This window comes from Bufo gargarizans, chromosome 2, assembly GCF_014858855.1.
Source record: "Bufo gargarizans isolate SCDJY-AF-19 chromosome 2, ASM1485885v1, whole genome shotgun sequence".
Classification (NCBI taxonomy): domain Eukaryota; kingdom Metazoa; phylum Chordata; class Amphibia; order Anura; family Bufonidae; genus Bufo; species Bufo gargarizans.
In genome coordinates, this window is record NC_058081.1 from 344,521,742 (window position 1) to 344,540,430 (window position 18,689).

An 18,689-nucleotide genomic window follows, 5' to 3' on the forward strand; every position below is an offset into this window, starting at 1 on the left:
CCTGTACATTTTTTTTTTTCAAATTTTATTGCCACAACTTTTGCCAGACAGAGTGCCCATGGCAAATGAAATAAATAAAACGGGCGCGGACGCGGGTGTCAAACGGGTGTGCAAACGTGTTTTTAACGGCCCCATTGACTTCAATGGGGCCGCGATCCGTTAGCCGTGAAAAAAATAGGACAGGTTATATTTTTTTCACGGCCTCGAAACACGGGTCACGGGCGCGGTGTAAAAACGGTGCACAAGCCGAGTTTTCAACGGCCCCATTGAAAGTCAATGGAGCCGCAGAAAAAAACGGCTAACGGCACAACGGCCACGGGTGCACACAACGGTCGTGTGCATGAGGCCTTAAGGTAGATTCTAAAAAGTTTGCTTCTCGTTTTATTGGACCATATAAGATCACGGAGGTGATTAACCCGGTATCATTTAGGTTGGAGCTGCCTGAGTCATTCCACATTCATAATGTGTTCCATAAATCTGTACTTAAAAAATATTTTGAACCGGTAGTACCATCGAAAGCCTCGCCTCTGCCGGTTCTTGTTAATGATGCTGTCGAGTATGTGGTGTCTAAAATAGTGGATGTCAGGAAGGTGCGCAATTCCTTGCAGTACCTAATTCACTGGAAGAGAGATCTTGGGTACCTGCCAGGGAGGTTCATGCTCCTAGACTTGTTCGAAAATTTCATTTAGAACACCCTGAAAGGCCATTGCCTGAAGTCTTGGGTCCGGTGACCCCTCGTAAAAGGGGGGGTACTGTAACGGGGTTCCGAAGGCGCACCCCTGCTGCTTAGCTTCAGGAGCGAGGATCTGTGTTTGACCTCATTTCCAGGGCGGCTTTGCTAGCTGGGAGGCTCCCGGCTCCTAGGTCTGCCTTGAGCGCCGAGCTGATCACTCGATGTTCGACTGGTTGGTCTGTCGGTCATGTGACGCTGGCCACATCACATGACCTTCACTCCCCACTATAAATACAGGCAGCCTTCTGCCCACAGGTTGCCTGTTAATTTAGGTTCCTGGCGTTTGTTGGATACCTGTATACTTACCTGATTCTGTTCCCTGACGATCCTTTGCCTGCTCCTCCTGTACTGAACATCCCTCCTGGTATTTTGACCTCGGCTTCCACCTGACTATTCTTTGTGGACTCCTTTGGTACTTCTCGACTCTCCTGGTATTGATGACCCCGGCTTCTCCTGACCATTCTTTGCTTATCCCTCTGTACTGTGTTGTCCTCTTGGTTTTGACCCGGTCCGTTCACTATCCGTTATTTGTCTTGTCTGTCCTTCACGCACGTATCCTAAGTTAGGGACTGCCATCCAGTTGTCCCCTGTCATCAGGACTCGTGAGGCAAGTAGGCAGGGCCAGGGGTGAAGGTGGAGCGCAGTGGTCACTATCCTTCCCCCTGTGTGTGTGTGCACATGACCGTTACAACTTGTCAGGGATTATGATTCTGAATACAGATGATAAGAACTTTGGCTGAATCTCTGTGGAATTTAGTTCATGAGGAGACAGAAAGGACGGACAGGACAGACTGTGGTAATGTGTTGCTGTGGTAATGGTAATGGAGGCTGCATACAAGAACTGCTACTCACCGTCCTCTCATGTCTCCTCATCTTCTCCATTCCCACAGAGATTCACCAGTATTCAGGATCATGATTCCTGACAAGCAGAGCAGAGAGGAGGATGAGGCAGCTCTTTTCCTCAGTGTTCTGAAGTAACTTGTCCGGCTATGTGATTAGGACAGGTTTTGTGTGTACTAATAGGACGGCGGCAATTTTATTTCTCCTAATGATTGCTCCCCAGACAAAACAAGCCATTCTAAGTAATGAAAGGTATTTGTGAATATATTTATTATAAAATAATATTTAGGTATTTTCATTTTTTTTTTTATTCCTGGAGAACCCCTTTAAATATAGCAGATACAAGTCATACAATGGTCAGATATAGTGCTATATCTGACCATTCTGTAAAGTTAGCTAAAAGTATAGGTATGCTTTAAGCACAATACTGCAATATTTATCAGATGCAGTCTTTGGATTGTTTTTCTTAGGGAATATTGCCCAGGTCCCAAAATGCTCCACTCAATAGCTGCATAGAAGGAACACTGATGCAGACTACAAACTAGTGTTATGTACAGGACCATGTTTAATGACTTATATGCAAGTTCTGCCTGTGACTATATTATATTTTTAATAGAGAATTAGAGCATTCTGAGTTAATACAGGGTAGTAGCTCATTTGCTATCAAAGTAAATTCATATTTGCACATGGAGATCCACATCTCAAAACTGTGATCTTCAGATAATTCTTTAGCCTAATTCCTACTAGATGTTTTGAGTCAATAGCCACCAGTCTGCAATATAGGTTCATAGGTTCAAATGGTGTTACCAGTTGCAAATTCTGAAACAATCAAATAAGCATTGCTATTGTCAGGCTGTGCAGGGACATACTCCCTACTGGGAACACCCAGCAGGACCTTCATTGCAGACTGCTGGCAAATCATTAACTGCAGTCTGTCTCATCCTCCGTTCCACTGTAATATATACATATATATATATATATTTATATATATATATATATATATATATATACATACACATACAGCATGATGTATTTACATACATAAGATATGGCGGATCTTTACTCCACTCTTTACACACCCCATGGTTATCATGATTTTTAAGAGGCCAAATGGAGAACCCACAATGAATGTAATACACATTTACACTGAAAATCATGCAGATATTTAAAGGGGTGTTCCCATCACATACAATGGGGGCATATTTCTAGGATATGCCCTCATTGTCTGATAGGTGCGGGTCCCACCACTGGGACCCACACCTACAATTAGAACCGAGCAGGGAGACCTGTGGCTGGAAGACCTCAGACTTCCTGGGGTCCGTCTACCACCAAGCGCTGCTCCCCACTGCTCCCATAGAAGTGAATGGGAGTGCACCTCGCACGCGCGGTCCCCACTCCCATTTATTTCTATGGGGCAGACGGAATGGATTGGATTGGTTGCCTTGGATTTTTGCTGCAGATTCTGTAGCAAATACATGTTAGATGTTTCTGATGTCTAAAAATACCCTAAAGGTGGATTTATCAAGTCACCTTTAGTTAGTAGTAACATGATGTACAATCCTAATCCCAAAAGAGTTGAAATCTTGTGTAAAATGTCAATAAGTGTAAATAAAAACTTCCCAGACATTTACAGACTACTCAAATAAGAGGGGATGCTACACAATGGTAGACATGGCCTGTTCCTTAAATTTCAGAGATGTGTTGCTTTCATCAAGTTCCAAAAGAGTTAATGTTTTCATGAAATGATAAAATGTCTTACTTTCAACATCTGATACGTGGTCTATGGTCTATTGTGAATATAATATGGGTTTATGAGATTTGTAAATCATTGCATTCTGTTGTTTTTTATGTGTATGTACATTTTACACAGCCTCCCAACTTTTTGGGAATTTGGGTTGTAAAAATCTAACAAACTGATATAAATTAGCACCTAAAGAAATGTATATGTAAGAACTCCTGTTTATTATTTATATCATTACATTATTCACACAATAGAATATGTGCAGTAATTGTAATAACCAGAAATGCATCTAATATACTGTTGACAAATGTGTACATCAATAGGTTGAAAATCTACTATTACATCAGAAGGTGGTCACTCTGGTAATGCTTAAAGGGCTGAGCAGGAGGCTTACTTTGATTTATTTATGCCTGGTTGCCCATTCAAAGGGATATATTTTTTTAAACTCAATAGTCATAGTCAATTTTTAAACAATATTTAGCTTTTGTTCTCTATTTCATTTTGGCAGTACTATACCACTAAATATTAAATATAAAATATGATAAAATACCAATACAGATAGATATTCTATTGTTTCGTTTACTACTGCTGTGAAAGGAAAATGTTCTGTTAGCGAAATAGTACATAGGTAGAATTAGGATGGCAGTATCTATAAGGATGACAGCTCTATTCTCTAGATAGGTCTAGATCAGTGATGGCTAACCTCCGACACTCCAGCTGTGGTGAAACTACGACTCCCAGCATGCTCCATTTATTTCTACGGCGTTCTGAGAACAGCCAAGCAAGGGGGTGTCTTGGGAGTTGTAGTTTTACCACAGCTGGAGGGCCGGAGGTTAGCCAGCACGGGCCTAGATAAAGATATCCACAGAAGAGCACTTATCAGTGTAATGTGTTATGTTCTGATTAAGTCACTCATCCCGCTTCCCCCTCCTGACTGAGAAAGTTAAGTGAGGCTTTTTGCTGAGCTAAAAGTTGAAACAAAGGAGATGAGGCTGTTTGCTGTGCTAAAAGTAAAAAAAAAAAATAAAATGTTTTATTTAATGCACTTATATAGTGCCGACATATTCCACAGTGCTTTACTTACATTAGCATCAGGCTGTCCCCAATGGGGCTCACAATCTAAGTTTTCTATCAGTATGTCTTTGGAGTGTGGGAGGAAATTGGAGTACCCAGAGGAAACGCACGCAAACACAGAGAGGACATACAAACTCCATGCAGATGTTGTCCTTGGTCGGATTCAAAATCAGGACCCCAGCTATGCGTTGTAGGGCACCAGTGCTAACCACTGAGACACCATGCTGCCCAAAAATGAGTAATTTAAAGAGCCAGGACAGGAACTAAAATACGTTGAGTGGCAAAAAAAAAAAAATAATATCTAGAAAACCATCCACCTATTTTTTTCTGTAATTTTCACAAATGGGTTTCTAATTTGTGATTTAAAAAAATGTTGATGATAGTGTCCCTTTAAAATGTCACCTCTGAGCAGTCTGAGGGCAGCATAGAATAGAGTGTTATATTTTGGATATGTAATTTTCATGTAAATACTTTTAAATGCTACCAGGATGCATAGGGAAAGCATTTGAGTCCGGAAATAAAAAATGCCAATATTATATATGCCCTTATATGGTGTTTAAACATTTTTATATGGCGTTTTAAGACCTGATGTTTTTTTGTCAGGCATTTACTTCAAATTGCAGTATGCTTTGATTATGGTGTTTTTTCCAGGTGTTTTTTCATAGACTTTTCCATGGGAAAAAAACATCTGGAGAAAAAAGCAACAAAAACCTTGGTGTACCAAAAAAAGACAGCAAAAAGCTTAAAAAAATGCATTACTTCCATGGTGTTTTTAGACGCCAAAAAATGATGGGAAGAAACGTGTGGCAGCAGCCTAAAGTAAATCTATTTTTACATCCCCTTAATAATAACTATGTATCCCTGTTTGAAAGCCTTTAAATAGATTTTCCAGCCATATGAAATCCTTTACAGATGACTATGCTATAAAATAACAAAAATGTATAATACCTTACCAGTCCCCTGCCACTCCCATGCCAATTCTCCCCCACTGGTCTTTATTTACCCTGCCCCAGCTATGAAATGGCATATCTACACATGACCATTTCAACTAATGACTAGCGGTGGTGATGATGTGTTGTATGCCACTGACGTCACCACCAGTTATTGGCGGCAGCGACCACATGTCAAAATGACACAACCTGACTGGAGCTGGGCTAAATCAAGGGAGACCAAAGAAGTGTTGATTGGTAAGGTAAGAATGACTTCCCTTGTTATTTTCTACCATTAAAGATACAGTGGCTCAACCACACTGAACAATATAGTCAAGGTGCTCTCGCTATGGCTCACCCACTGCCGATTGTAAGTATTGAAGAATGTTATAGTTTGGAGGGCACTCAATAAACTGGTTTCACATGGAAAAAACGTGGCTTAAGTGATTCTAATATTTCATTTATTGAATAAAAATAGATTAATAAAAACAATAAAAATTAGATCCAAACATATATATACAGTATTACAATCGATTACAAAAACATGATTATTTGTAATTGATATATTGTATATGTAAAAGAAACAAAAATGTATATAATAAAAAGAATAAAAATCAATATACCAAGATTGTTGGATGGATTGGTAGATCATAGTAAAATGATTTGTGATATTTATTACATAATTGATAATTATTTTATTTTTATTGATAATTAATGATTGAATAGTAAATTATGGTTATCAATAAATATTATAAATCACTTAATAAGCCACTGAATTATACCAAAGGAATGTATTATAAATCTAAGGTATGAGAGTGTAAAGATTTATAAAAAGCTGCAGAAAAAACAATCACCCTTACATACACTATAATCATATAAACTTATAGCAGTAGTCTTTCGTTGGTGTGACAGATGATAATTATATACCCAATCTGAGTCTAAATAGTTCACTCTTCTTCTTGTATTAAAGTTCCTATTGGGTCAATACATATTAAATACAAAATTAATAAAAACATGAGAAATAAAATAAAATATTTTCCGTTTATTTAATTAAATACTGGTAAAAAATAAGAATGGGGGAACCACACTAGCCAACTTTTAACAACGTGACATAATCCATCTATTATATACATTCAACTCAGAAGTGGCCACTTCCCGATTTTTTACAGGACTTTCGATCAGTTGTGATTAATTTTTCAATCAAGCGGCGCACATTAATAGGTGGAGGCGAACCACGTGGGACGCCGAGAACATGAGGGATGCTGAAATTTGCCGAGAACCACAATTCAGTCGCACTCTGCAGGACAAGGCAGTACGGGACAGCTCCATGGACAACTGGGAGCGGTAACGAACATCAAATACTGTTACTGTGGATTACTGTAATACAGGAGAGCGTTTTATCGAGAATCTGTCAGGATTGAACCTTTGTACCAGTAACTTACCCCCATAAGGAACAAACACTCCATAAGGGTGATTTAAGTGCAAATCCCATGTTTTGATACCACACTCTACACGTGCTGCTGTATACAAGTTCTTTATTAACTTATGAGTGACCAACTCTATATTAATTTATAAGTGACCATCTCATTCCAGCCCCATTATAGGCAGTTTTGAACAGATATACGGCTTATGTCCAATTGTTAGAGCCATACAGTTATCCTTATAGATCACTATATGTTTATATGTTTATATATTATCAACCTAAGGCAGGGCCGTAGATAATTTTTTTTCTGGGGGGGGGGGGGGGGGTCAGCTTTCTCAAATTATAAGACTTTAGCTAGCAGACACACCAGGGCTTGAAAAAAATATACCAGCCATATAATTCCTAAACCAATCCTTTACCTTGAGCAATACCGACTTAGTTGTTTGACACCATATGGAAAAAACATGTTTTAAAAAGACTCGTAATTGGTACCTACCCACTCCAGTCTGGAGTGACAGTCTATGGCACGCATGATACATCACATGCTAGCTTACTCTTGTAATTTCCATAAGAAATTGCGTTTCTTTATTGTTGAGGAGACTAGAGTGTGAGAGACGAGAAAAAAGACATCAAACCATGCAGCCGGCACAATAAGTGATGTGGACCAGCATGGTGGTGGCCAGTTCCCTCAATTCATAAGAGTCTGGGGGCTGGACTAAATATATGAATTGACACTGTCTGTAGCCTGGTGTGGGGGTGGGCTTTGAATCTTCTTGATTTTCTTTTTTAGCTATTACTTTTACTTACACTAGTGCTCCAGAGTCTCTGTCTGTCTCTATCTCTCTCTCTCTCAAACTACTTATTTTTCTTTCTTCTCTCTCTCTTCTAATCTTCTGAGATCTCCAGGCTCTGTGCTCTGTCAGACGCCGCCCAGGAGTAGCAGGCACGCGCAGGCAGGAAGCTGGCCGGGGTCCAGACGTACGACAGGCAGAGGCGGAGCCTGAAGGCAGCGTGCATGCCATGTGATCATCAGCGTCATCCCTGCCTGGCTGCCCTGTGTATTTCTGTGAGTCACTTGTGCCGCCGTACCTGCCCCCTGCGCTGCCTGGCCCCGCCCTGCAGCCTCCATCACCTCTCTGTGTGCCGCACTGCCCGCGCCGCTATTGCAGGCAGCGGCACGCCCAGGCCGTTCTCTGTCAGGTTAAGAGGACAGACACTCTGGGGGGTTTTGAACCCCCCTATCCCCCCCCCTAATCTACACCCCTGACCTAAGGTGATCACCTATTTTTTATTCCCTCTTTTCTATTTTCCCAAGTGATTTGGGCTTTTACCGGAAAGCAGTTGGACACTATTTTAGAAGGTTTTTTCTTATTTTTTACCAGTATTTAATCGAATTAAACGGAAAATATTTTATTTTATTTCTCGTGTTTATTCATTTTAGATTTTATAACTATTGTATTCTAATCCATATCATACCAAATTTGAGTGCCCTCCACCCTTTTATTATTTCATATATTGCATGCGCTTGGGCGACGGGTACGCCCTGGAGTGATCACCTACTCCAAGGTCTGAAATAGGTGAGCCACAGATAACTCTAGTACATATTAAATACATGGGATACCGAGATTTCCCAGCCAGGGCAACCCAGCAAGTACATTGTGGCAACTGAACCTTATAGCCGGATCGGTTTGGAGACATAGAGGAAGTGGTAAAGTAACCAAGTTACAACATACGAAGCTACATTGTATTTAATATGTATTGAACCAATAGGAACTTTGATGCAACAAGAAGAGTGAACTATTTAGACTCAGATTGGGTATATAATTATCATCTGTCACACCAACGAAAGACTACTGCTATAAGTTTATATGATTATAATTTATGTAAGGGTGATAGTTTTTCTACAGCTTTGAATATATATCTTTACAGTCTCATACCTTATATTTATAATACATTCCTTTGGTATAATCAATTGGCTTAAAAAGTGATTTTTTATATTTATTGATAACCATAATTCTATTCAATCATTAATTATCAATTAAAATAAAAAATAAAAATCATAATTATCAACTATGTAATAAATATCACAAATCATTTTTACTATGATCTTCTGATATGAAATGTGAATTATGGTAGATATCAATCCTACAATCTTGGTATATTGATTTTTATTATTATATTTTTTATTATATTTTTTATTATATACATTTTTGTCTCTTTTACATATACAATATATCAATTACAAATATTCACGTTGTCATAATCGATTAGGGATACTGTATATATGTTGGATCTAATTTTTATTGTTTTTATTAATCTATTTTTATTCAATAAATGGAATATTAGAATCGCTTAAGGCTACTTTCACACTAGCGTTGTTTGAATCTGGCGGGCAATTCTGTCGCCAGAACTGCCCGCCGGATCCGGAAAAATGCGTGAAAACGGATTACATTTGAATCCTGATCAGGATTCTGATCAGAATGAAAAAATGCATTGGAAAAAACGGATCCGCCATTTATGGACTTTAACTTTTTTTGCAAATTTTTCGGGTTTAACATGCAAAAGCCAGATACAGTTTGACGGAACACACGGCGCCGGATCCGGCATTAATGCAAGTCAATGGGAAAAAAGTCGGATCCGGCGTTCAGTCAAAGTGTTCCGGAAGGTAAAAATACAACATGCTATGGTTTTCTGAAAAGCCTGATCAGTAAAAAAAGACTGAACTGAAGACATCCTGATGCATCCTGAACAGATTGCTCTCCATTCAGAATGCATGGGGATAAAACTGATCAGTTCTTTTCCGGATTTGAGCGTCTAGGACAGAATTCAGCGCAGGGGAAAAGAAAAACACTAGTGTGAAAGTACCTTTAGCCGCATTTTTTCCATATGACACCAGTTGATTGAGTGCCCTCCAAACTATAAAGTTCTTCTATATTTTCTACCATTCTCAGCTGTTTGTAGAAGATTTCATGGGGACAACCCAAAAGTTGTTATTTGTGTTATTATTAGACAGTATATACAAGACTTATCTAGTCCCTAGGCACCAAATGAGCAAAAAAATAAATAAAAAATCTTCAATGTTACAGAGGATGTCAAGAGGATTAACCCTTTTTAGTGTCAGTTCAAATAACTAATATACACAAATATGACAGTCCTCCAGGCATTGCTCCTCATTTAACTTGAGATAAACTAATATCATCCTGTGAAAAAGTGGGATTGTCGTGTCCTTCACTGGGATGTGACTTCCATTCTAAAACTTCAATATTTTCTTTCTATAAAATAAAGAAATAACAAATATTTTTATGTATGACAACTACATGAAATTACATTTAAAATTTTTTACTGGATTATAGAGAGATGAGGGAATCTGAAAATTTGCTACACTAGGGTTTCAGCAACAGCAAATTTACTTTTATGGAGATATATAAGACAATTTGGTTTAAATAGGGGTCTGTATTAAAGTAGGAACTCCAAATTGTATAGATTTGCTCATCGCTTCTTAGATATGTTAAGGATTTATGAATAAACACTTTCACTTAAAGGCGTTGTCCCCTGGCGACTAAGACATTTCTTCATTTGCACATGTAACTTAATGAAACTTACTATAATATACAATAAGTATTGTAGTTGTCATTTTTGATACGTTGTTACCATATTAAAGGTAATGTTGTGTCATCATAAAATGACCTAAAATCATGCAGTATTTACACTGGCCTCTAGGCCTAATAATACATTGAGACTTCCTGTTCTGTACAGGTAACTTTTTAGCCATTGCATTGACATGCCAGGCAGAATTACAATGACAGATAACACTTCTATGTAGATAACACAGGATCCACCACTCACAATAGGTGATATCACAGCTTATCTACTCCCTCCTGATCTCAGCACAGGTCACAGAGCATGCCTAGAAACTCTCCGATAGAAGTCAATAGGGTCTACTATCAGTTATGTCTATGGCCCATGTGGCAGTTCTCAAAGAACAGGAAATCTTAACATATTTTAGGTCTAGTGGCCAGTGTGAAAATTCCAGGGTTTTAGGATTAAAAATATATATATATAGATAGGGACATGAAAAATGTTAAAAGGCATCAAAAAGTCTAGAAAAAATATGTTTAGCATAAAAACATGTTTTGAATTAATAGGTCATTTTCTGATGACCTACTAGGAATTGAGTACATACATTGGCTTAGGGCATCAGTATGCTCAACCTATCCCAATGTCATAAAATTTGGATTGATAGCATTGAATTTTAAGCATTGAAGATCTATTTTTGAGTATTTTTGGCTATGTATTCTCCTTTATTAGGAAAGGTATTACGGGTGTATAACTGTAGATAGCTCTTAAATAAAAACATATTTTATTTTATTCTTCTTACCTTGTTGGTCTTAAAGCAGCGGAGCATGTCTACAAGTACACAATCTTGTCTTCCAAAGAGATAGTCACGATTTATGTTTTGTTTCCATCCGCCTGTAACATATACACACAGATTTCAGGGCACTTGCCCAAAATAATAAATTCAATATTGTATGGGCATCATTAGACACTTAGATCCTGTGCTGACCAGCACCAAATGATTGAACCAACTTTATTTATTAATGTGTGCTTATGCATACAAGTCCTGTTGCCTGACTCGGCCATGTTTGGAGCAGAATCATGTTCTCCTACTTGACTTGCTAACTCTGAGTCCTTTCCGGTGCCAAGTGTCTCAGCGACACTGACTTATTGGAGTAGTCAGTGTGAAATCGTGAGCAGACCTCTGCTGACAGGCAGGAACTCACTTTTTATGTTTTTTTTTTATCTATATTCACCAGCAATCACTGAATAAAGCAGTTGTGGCAGGGCAATGGGGGAGCAAGTGGCTCTCATTGAATTGAGATACAGGCAGTTACATTGTGTACATAGATTTATTAGGCTACTTTCACACTCGCGTTTTGGCCAGATCCGTCATGGATCTGCAAAAACGGATCAGTTACAATAATACAACCGCATGCATCCATCATGAACGGATCAGTTTGTATTATCTGTAACATAGCCAAGAGGGATCCGTCATGAACTCCATTGAGATTCAATGGGAGACGGATCCGTTTCTTATTGTGCCAGAGAAAACGTTGTCTAAGTTTCGTCAAGCGGACAGCAAAACGCTGCAGGCAGCGTTTTGGTGTTCGCCTCCAGAGCGGAATGGAGAATGATCGGAGGCAAACTGATGCCTTCTGAACGGATCATTTTTTATTGAGAATGCATTATTGCAAAACTGATCCATTTTAGACCGCTTGTGAGAGCCCTGAACGGATCTCCCAAACGGAAAGCCAAAACGCGAGTTCAAAAGTAGCCTTACTTGCACCAGAAGAATGGCCCACACAGCAATTTATAAGTAGCTATCCTATAACTCAATGTTCGATCTTTTAAACATGCCTAGTGACATGACTTGGATAATAATTAAGCCTGCATCTCATCTGCAGACAGGTGTTTTGGGATGATTGCCCCTAATTAGTTTCCTAAGTTATGTCACAAGGCCTATTTAAAAGGTCTAACATTGACTTATAGGATAGCTACCTTACATTTGGTAGCATTCGAGGCAGAGATTGTTAAGAGATCATTTTCATACCCTTTTCCCAGAGTTCTAGAGCAGCATTGCCTGGTGTATAAGACTCCTCAAGCCACTTAGGTGCTCTCCATAAGGAGATATATTATTCCTAGAACTCCAATAGTGTTGAATGGAGAAGCAGCATGTGCGATGTCCTCTCCATTCACTGTTACTGGATTTCCAAAAATAACTGATCGCTGGCTTGGCTATTTTCAGAAGTCTCATAGTGTTGAATGGAGAGGTAGCATGCTTAATGTCCTCTCCATTCACTGCTATAGGACTTCCAAAGATAGCCAAGTGCACTTACCATACATACACTGCGTGCTATTCATTCATGGCAGGTCCTCATTTTTAAGATAGAGGCAGGTCCCAGAAGTATGACTGACAGGTATTGGACATTTATAGCATATCCTATCGATATTCCATAAATGTCCAGATGGGACAACCCCTTTAAGTAATAAAACCGGATGGGATAGAGCTAATATACATGTTCTGATCACACTTGTGTTTGTTTTTTCCATCAGAAAAACCTATGGAACCCATTATACATTAGTAGCGGAGAACAATGGATCATAATATCACTCTTATGGATCCTGTAAAGATACGGAACTCATGATATGAACAGAGCTTAAATTATCTATATAATACAGCATATGCCAGATATGGACATGTAAAAAAGTAACCATTAAAGAGGTTTACCAGATCAGAAAGATTGGACCACGAGTATGAATGCCATAAAATAATATTTACTTACCTGATTAATCCCTCACCATGCCAGCTCTCCTGTACTGGCCACCAGTGTCTGTTTACTATGGTGCACTGTTGACACTCAACTACCCCATGACCAATTTTATACTGGAGACCTATTAGGCCAGGTTTATTTGTTTTCCAGTTGCTGCATGTGGCCAAAACCCTGCCCACCATGGCTTTACCTTAAAAATCATATGGGCATTGTCCTGCATGGGTAGGTGAGGTTTCAGATACATGCATCAGTTGTAACATGTAAACCTGGCCTTAATTTATGTATGAAATTATCACTTGTGGCAATCTTTTTTTCTCTTAACCTCACTGTGGGTAAAAATTGCGAAGGGCAGATACCAAACATATACCATACTTGAGTCCTGGGAAAACAAATGAGGTCAGACCTTTGGCCTGCCCTTTAATTATAATAAATTGATTAACAGACACTAATTAATTTATTGGCAACAGAATCTCTACTCTGCTGAATGAAATTGCCTGCTACTCTCCCACTTTATTATATGAATTACTCACACCCACTTAAGGAGCATTTTCAATAATAGATACAGTAGTTTCTTATTAGGAAACTACTAAGATGATGCAACTGTGCCAACTAGCTTCAGAAACCTCTACGCTATTTTTTCTAATATCTCTAAATAACAAAGAAGGAAGGAAATGCAAGTCTGAGCTCCTGCTCCTACAGAGAGAACAATCAACATTTTCACTCAAGTGAATCCTTGAGAAGACAAACAGTAAAGTTAACAGCTACATTCAGCTTTTCAAGACACTGCTGTAAGGTTAGGGACTACAGTTAAGACATCCATTACCAGATTACCAGTAGTAAAAATTCTGACCTCATTCTTCAATACTACATTACTACTGCATTGATCCCCAGGGAGCCTGAGGGAGTACACCATGACACAACACTTCATCAGGCCCAGCACAACTCCCATCCTCTGCACCAGCTAGGGGGGGGGTCGCTGCAATTTTATAACTAATATTGCATGTGTTTTGCTTTGTATTTAGTATTTGAGTTTTATAAAAATGTACCAATTCATACATACCTGACAGAAGACTAACAACTGCACCAACAATGAAAACCACAAGGGTCCCCAAGATGCTGAAGTATAAGTACGATAAAGAATACCAATAATCAGCAAGCACTGGCCTAATAAGATACAAGAATATGAACACGTGACTTACATGGATAAGACAATTGTATTACTGATAAATAATTTTCCAGCAAACTGTTACATAGAAACAAGGTCATTAATAAATAGAATTACAAAAATCAAACCACAACCATCAAACCAATGTTACTGACTCACCTCTCACTGGTTTCAGCTTGTACCGCTGTGACAAATGTTGTTACTGTCATTTCCGTAACAGATGTGATGTTAACTGTGTCACTGAAATCACAACCAACAGTCGAAAGTGGTAGAGGTCTGCTACTCTCAGGTAGTGGGGGGTAGATCTGAGCTCCTATTCCAGCCCATAAAGACATAGAAAACCCAACAAGCAGTCCCACAATAGCTCCCTGTAGATTGTGGGGGAAAATTGTATGTTAAATTTGATTATTGTTCCTTGGCAAAAAAGCTTTTGTATTTAATAGAAGTCTGTCAGCAGTTTTGACCATGCTAAACTGCTGACAGCACTAGGTGAGGGATGAGGAGAGCAGCAGAAAACATATCTTTTGTGTAGCTTTTACCATTAGGAATAGTGTGAATATGAACTTTTATTCAGCCAGATTTTGGTCCAATACTCTCTGCATTGAGCTGCTTCATAGCCCCTCCCCTTTGTTCTGCGTGACAGATGTAGCATTCAACCAGACCAGTATAACTGTCACTCAGAACAGAGGGGAGGTACTGTGATGCAGTTCAATGCAGAAAACAGACAGCATTTCACCGCAAAGCCTAGCCTCCAAAGCACTTGCAAAAGGAAAATCTAGCAGAATAAAAGTTCATATTCACACTACTCCTGATGATAAAAACTCCACAAAAATATTTTTGTACTTTTCTCCGCAGCCCCTACTTACTGCTGTCAGCAGTTTAGCATGGTTAAAACTGCTGACAGATTTCCTTTAAGATGACATCTACTATAGACCCTTTTCTACCTAAATTAAGTACATAAAGTATGTATTAAACAGCAGATATAACTATGGAGCCACTTTAATATATCAATTTGTATGATGGGCAATTACATACATCTACTCTGTATATGATTCCTTTTATTAGTGGAAGTCAAAAGCATATGTTCACTAGAAAAAGACCACGTGGCTACTGGGGGACTTAATCCCTCTTACAGTTATTGAGTGACAAGTACCTTTGCAGGACTCCCCTGTCCTGAGAAACTGCATTGTTATTATTGCCTCATACGCACGACTGTATCCATTGTATCTAACCCGTGTGCATGCCGTATTTTTTCAAACTCCTGTAGGAATGTGCTATGCAAGAATAAGACACATCCAATCTTTTTTTGTGGGGCTGTGGAACAGACATATGGGTGTGAATACTACGTGTTGTGCTGTCCATCTTCTTTTGCAGGATTGAAATGAATGGGTCTGCATCTGACATGCAAAAAATGTGAATCGGATGAGGACCAAAAAAACAGGAATGTGAATAAGGCCTAAACAAGGAAGGGGAATATGTCCATAGAATGGATGCGGAAGGGGAAACAAACCACCAGAAACTTTCATTCTGGGTGCCACAACTCAGCTCCAATATGGGTGGCCCCTAACTTCTATGAGCCTGTATTTTGTCAATTGAGAGAGAAAATTGTTTATTAGGATACCTGATATTCCATAGTCACAGCTCATGTACTATAATTCTTCATCCACAGAATACAACACCATAAACAATTCCTGTATTTTTCTAATAGATTTTGAAAATCAGCTTTTGGGAATTTGATTTCCCAGAAGCTGCTGTTTTACCATATAGAATAATCCACCTCCACCCTTTAAAATCTCATTCGCTTTGCAGCTACTATAAATGCTGTGAATTGTCCACCTGAAATTCCACAGCATATCCATCCCATCTTCATATACCCTTAGAAAACAGAATACTCACCAAAGAATTGCAGAACGGTAAAAACATTCCTAAAGCAAACAATCCAAGAAGGGGCCCTCCAACCATAGAAAATATGGACAATGCAGCCTGGGGTTACAAAGAAAACACAATGATTTTCACTCCACATGTTACTGAAACACGGTATTGATATTACCATACAGCGGTTTGTGCATAAACTGACTATACTATATATACTATATATGTGTGTATATATATATATATAAACCCATGTTCTTAGCCCTGTTATTTAACTGCATGAATTTCAACATTATGCATTTTGTGCAGAATATTTTAAGGGGTTGTCTCACTTCATCAAATGGCATTTGTCACGTAGAGAAAGTTAATACACGTCACTTACTAATATATTGTTGTTGTCCATATTGCCTGCTTTGCTGGCTAGATTTATTTTTCCATCAAATTATACACTGCTTGTTTCCATGGTTACTACCACCTTGTAATCCATCAGCGGTGGCCATGATTTCACACTATAGGAAAAAATGCTACGTCCTCTCTGGTGGCCATGAACGTGGGAGCTCATATAGGCTGGTGCTATTTTTTTATAGTATTCAAGCATGGCCACGCTGATGGATTGCAGGGTGGCCGTAACCATGGAAACGAGCAGTGTATAATGTGACGTAAAAATGAATCCAGCCAGCAAAGAAAGCAACTTGAACACTCTGAGTGATTGGGCATCAACTTGGCAAATGAGGTTCAATGTGGACAAATGTAAAGTTGCGCATCTTGGTTGTAATAATCTCTGTACTTCATATGTCCTAGGTGATGTAACACTGGCAGAGTCACTTATAGAGAAGGATTTGGGTGTCCTTGTGGATGGTAGATTAAATTATAGTATACAATGTCAATCAGCTGCTTCTAAGGCCAGGATATTGTCCTGCATTAAACGAGGCATGGACTCGCGGGGCAGGGATGTAATACTACCACTTTACAAAGCGTTGGTGCGCCTCATCTGGAATATGCAGTTCAGTTCTGGGCACCAGTCCAAAGAAAAGGGTGCTCTGCAGCTGGAAAAAGTACAGAGGAGAGCGACTAAACTGATAAGGGGCATGGAGGGTTTTACTTTTGAAGAAAGATTAAAATAATTAAATTGATTTACTCTTGAGAAGAGGCGACTAAGGGGGGGACATGATTAACCTATACAAATATATAAATGGCCATACAAAATATTACGCGAAAAAGCTGTTCCATGTAAAATGTGCTCAAAAGACAAGGGGTCTCTGTCTCCGACTGGAGAGGAAAAAGTTCAGTCTCCAAAGCTTCTTTACTGTGAGAACGGTAAATCTGTGGTCACAGCAGGAACAGTGGACAGTTTCAAAAAGGGTTTAGACGAATTCTTAAAAGTAAATGACATTAATGCTTATGAAAACATGTAGAAATCCTGAGTCTCACTTCCTTCTGGGATTCACGTCCCCACCTATTCCTTGGTTGAACTTGATGGACGGATGTCTTTTTTCAACCGTATTATGTATGTGAACTATGTAACATGGATAATAACAATACATTAGTAAGTGCCTTGTATTAACTTTCTCTACGTGATAAATGCCACTTGCTGAAGTGACACAACCCCTTTAAACAACAATCTAAACAAACACGCATAGTAGTGGGGTGCTTCTTAAGATTCTCTCCACTTTATGATAAATTAAATGCAATTGAAGATATTTCACAAAAAACAAGCCCTCAAGCTGATCTGTGAATGAAAACATAAAAAGTCATTTTCTCAAAGGTCTTTATTCTAAAAGGAGCCTGGACAGCACCTTTAAAAAAGCTGTGGCTCTTGGAAGGTGGGGGGAGGGGAAATAGGAAATAAAAATGCAAAAACAAAAATTGGCACGATCCTTAGATCCAACAGGGAACAAATATATTAAGCCTTATTTTATGCTTTTCTTCCTTGTTGGATGTCATGCTGCATTAAGCGCTTTGTGCTGCAACTGCAATCTGTGACCGTCGCCTTATATACAGTAACTTAAAAAGCTGCCAAGTATTTCGCTATTTGAATACAGCTGGATACATTTGGTATATAGGAAATATATTTGCAAAAGAATCCTGCGTTTCATGGCATACAATGCACAGTGTTTTTCCCTGTCTCTGATATTGTGTACTACACATACATACATCTATACATACTCATTAAAGGGAACCTGTCACCCGATTTTATACCATCTACCGTAATACATGAGTAGTACTGCACATACAAAGTCCAGATTGCTATGTTTTATTTCCCCACTGCCAGCGCTCAGAGCTGCATTAAAATACATTGTCAGGACTGCTGTGCATGCGCACATGAGTCCTCTCCATTAGGTTAGAACAGAATAGCAGTCTGGTCTTTTAGTGCGGCCTTGAGAGCTGAGAGTGGGGAAATTGGGCAGTTTTTATCTATCAACTTCAAGGAAAATTAATGGTATTATGCTATTCTGCCTTAGGACGGCAAATTATAGGAACAGGTCCATGACGCTATTATTCAAACTAGCTCAAAGAATAATAAGGACTGATACTGAGTCCGTGGTATTCACGGAAAAAGCACTGCCACTTCCTCTGCGCTGT

The 18,689-nt window shown here is 38.9% G+C and overlaps 1 protein-coding gene across 1 annotated transcript in view; it reads right to left on the bottom strand.

The window, feature by feature from the left end:
- Nucleotides 1-9,445: 9,445 nt before the first annotated feature.
- LOC122925998 (sodium-coupled monocarboxylate transporter 1-like) overlaps nucleotides 9,446-18,689 on the bottom strand; it is a 49,381-nt gene continuing 40,137 nt past the window's right edge. Inside the window, exons 11-15 of the mRNA XM_044277393.1 lie at nucleotides 16,131-16,217; nucleotides 14,394-14,602; nucleotides 14,130-14,233; nucleotides 11,119-11,210; nucleotides 9,446-10,012 (exon numbers count right to left, since the gene is read on the bottom strand). Coding sequence (XP_044133328.1) covers nucleotides 9,911-10,012; nucleotides 11,119-11,210; nucleotides 14,130-14,233; nucleotides 14,394-14,602; nucleotides 16,131-16,217 — 594 coding nt within the window. The 3' untranslated portion in view covers nucleotides 9,446-9,910. The remainder of the gene's footprint in view (nucleotides 10,013-11,118; nucleotides 11,211-14,129; nucleotides 14,234-14,393; nucleotides 14,603-16,130; nucleotides 16,218-18,689) is intronic.